The 2088-nt window shown below is 33.6% G+C and overlaps 1 protein-coding gene across 1 annotated transcript; it reads right to left on the reverse strand.

The window, feature by feature from the left end:
- Positions 1-1495: 1495 nt before the first annotated feature.
- Positions 1496-1885, reverse strand: LOC141706047 (vacuolar iron transporter homolog 4-like). The gene has a single exon (XM_074508884.1). It carries the CDS (start codon positions 1883-1885, stop codon positions 1496-1498), a length of 390 nt encoding a protein of 129 aa, XP_074364985.1.
- Positions 1886-2088: the final 203 nt, after the last annotated feature.

A 2088-nucleotide genomic window follows, 5' to 3' on the forward strand; every position in this document is an offset into this window, starting at 1 on the left:
TGTTGTATGCTTATGATTTAGATATTAATTTATGTACAACTTGTTATACATTGTTATCAATGAAATAATTTTTTTTATAAAAAAACTGTCCAACATTTCCCACCACATTCAAGCCATTTCCTACCACATTCAAGGTATTTCCTACCACATTCAAGCTAAACAGTGGTAGGAAATGGTTGGTAGAAAATACTGATATTCATGTCTTCTGACATAAAACCTACCATTCATCAATCAAAACCTACCAGTTATGGTAGGGAATACTCACTCAAAACCTACCAATTTTGGTAGGAAAAAGGTCTTTTATGTGTCAATTGCCACGTGGCAGGACACGTGGATGGGTCCACATGCCAACTCATCAATCTGACCCCAATTTATATGACGTGGCAACTGACATGGCAGGTGACGTGGGTGGGCGGCCACATGAGCGGCCACTTGGAAAGTGGGACCATTTGAGATACAAGCACCAATTCCTACCATAAAGCAATTCTGACTGGAGCAAATCTCACCAAGCCTTTTGGTAGGAATTGCCCCCTTTTCCTACCAGAAATAGCCCATTTCCTACCAAAACGCTGGTAGGAAATGGCCGTTTTTCTTGTAGTGAGTGATAAGTAGATGAATACTTGTAAGTTATATAAGTGTTTGGATATTTTTACTCAAAAGTCAGAATTATTTTACTTAAATGAATTAAAATAAATAATTTTTAAATATATTTATCTTAATTTATGAATTTTAAATTTGAATAACATTTACAAACAAATATTTTAAAATTGAAGTAATAAAAAATGATAAATTAGAAAAAGTACATCGATGTTAACATTTAACTTATCAACATATAAATTATAAATTTGATTTATAAAATGGATCGAAAAATATTCGTCAATAAATACTTATGAATTTATAAGTTAATAAGTCACTTAAACGGAGGACGCCAAACAAGCCCAACACAAGGAATAGTCATACTGAAAAAAATGCATATAAATAGTTGGTATTTAGAATAAACATACCAAGTACTTCATAGAAACTGCTTTTAGCCCCCCACTTAAAAAATTGAAAAAATATTAGATTTAAAATTTTCTTCAATTTTTGCCCATACATCTATAATTTTATGCACTGCTGTTATCCATGATCATGTTTTATCTTTAAACCACGTACCTCTTTTTCAGTACGTTAAAAGAGTCAAAATGGTAGTAGTTGTTGATACGGAATGACAATTTGAAAAAATAAGTACCGTCCTTTATAAAAATATATGGAAATGGAGTAATAATTAGAAAATTGAAGCATGTGAACTGTGAAGTACGCACAAAGGCCACAAGAACTTAGTATTAGAAGGGAAATTTTAGTTACAATATCTGGTTTATTACCTTTATTTAGAAATTCATGGAAAAGGTTTGTGCCTCACCATGTCTACCGATTCAGAAGGAAAGAACAAAGAGGTAAACAAATACCAAAATTCATTTATATCGTTATCTTTGAAAATTAACCTAACAATTGCATTTTACAATCCATGAGATGCGATCAACTTTGTTAAGCCAAAGATAATAGCCATTGCTATACAGCCACCAATCAGCAGCCTGGCACAAGAATTCACAGCCGGAGTATTTCCTAACACTGCTCCAACAGCTCCAAACACAACTAGTGAAAAGGTCACAGCAGCATTTACCACAATAAGCCTCATCTTATGTTCACATTTAAAGGCAGCAACTAGTAATGGGACTAGGGCCCCTAACAAAAATGCAAGAGCAGATGCTAACGCAGCTTGAAAGGGATTCGGCAGTTGTTCCTTTTCACTTTCTTCACTGTGCTCGAAGCCATTGTGCCCGTTATGAGTAATCAAAGTACTCTTTTTCGGGTGCTTGGATATCCTTATGAATTGTAATTTGGACATCACTTAAAGAAGCCATGAAGGTTGAGAAGAAAATTTCAAATAGTTTTAAGAAGGGGAGGTGAATGAAGAGAACCAAGAATGCTTATGATGATATAGTCTTTAAATGACGAGTATATATAAGTGCAAGGGCTACTAAGCTATCATATTATTGAATGATAATAAGTTTATTAGTGGTATAAAAAGATAAGATAGTGTGTTGTGCA

This window comes from Apium graveolens, chromosome 1, assembly GCF_009905375.1.
Source record: "Apium graveolens cultivar Ventura chromosome 1, ASM990537v1, whole genome shotgun sequence".
Lineage (NCBI taxonomy): Eukaryota > Viridiplantae > Streptophyta > Magnoliopsida > Apiales > Apiaceae > Apium > Apium graveolens.

Bases quoted from the DNA above. Each gene is read 5' to 3' on its own strand.
- LOC141706047 (XM_074508884.1), bottom strand. From the start codon at position 1,885: ATGTCCAAATTACAATTCATAAGGATATCCAAGCACCCGAAAAAGAGT.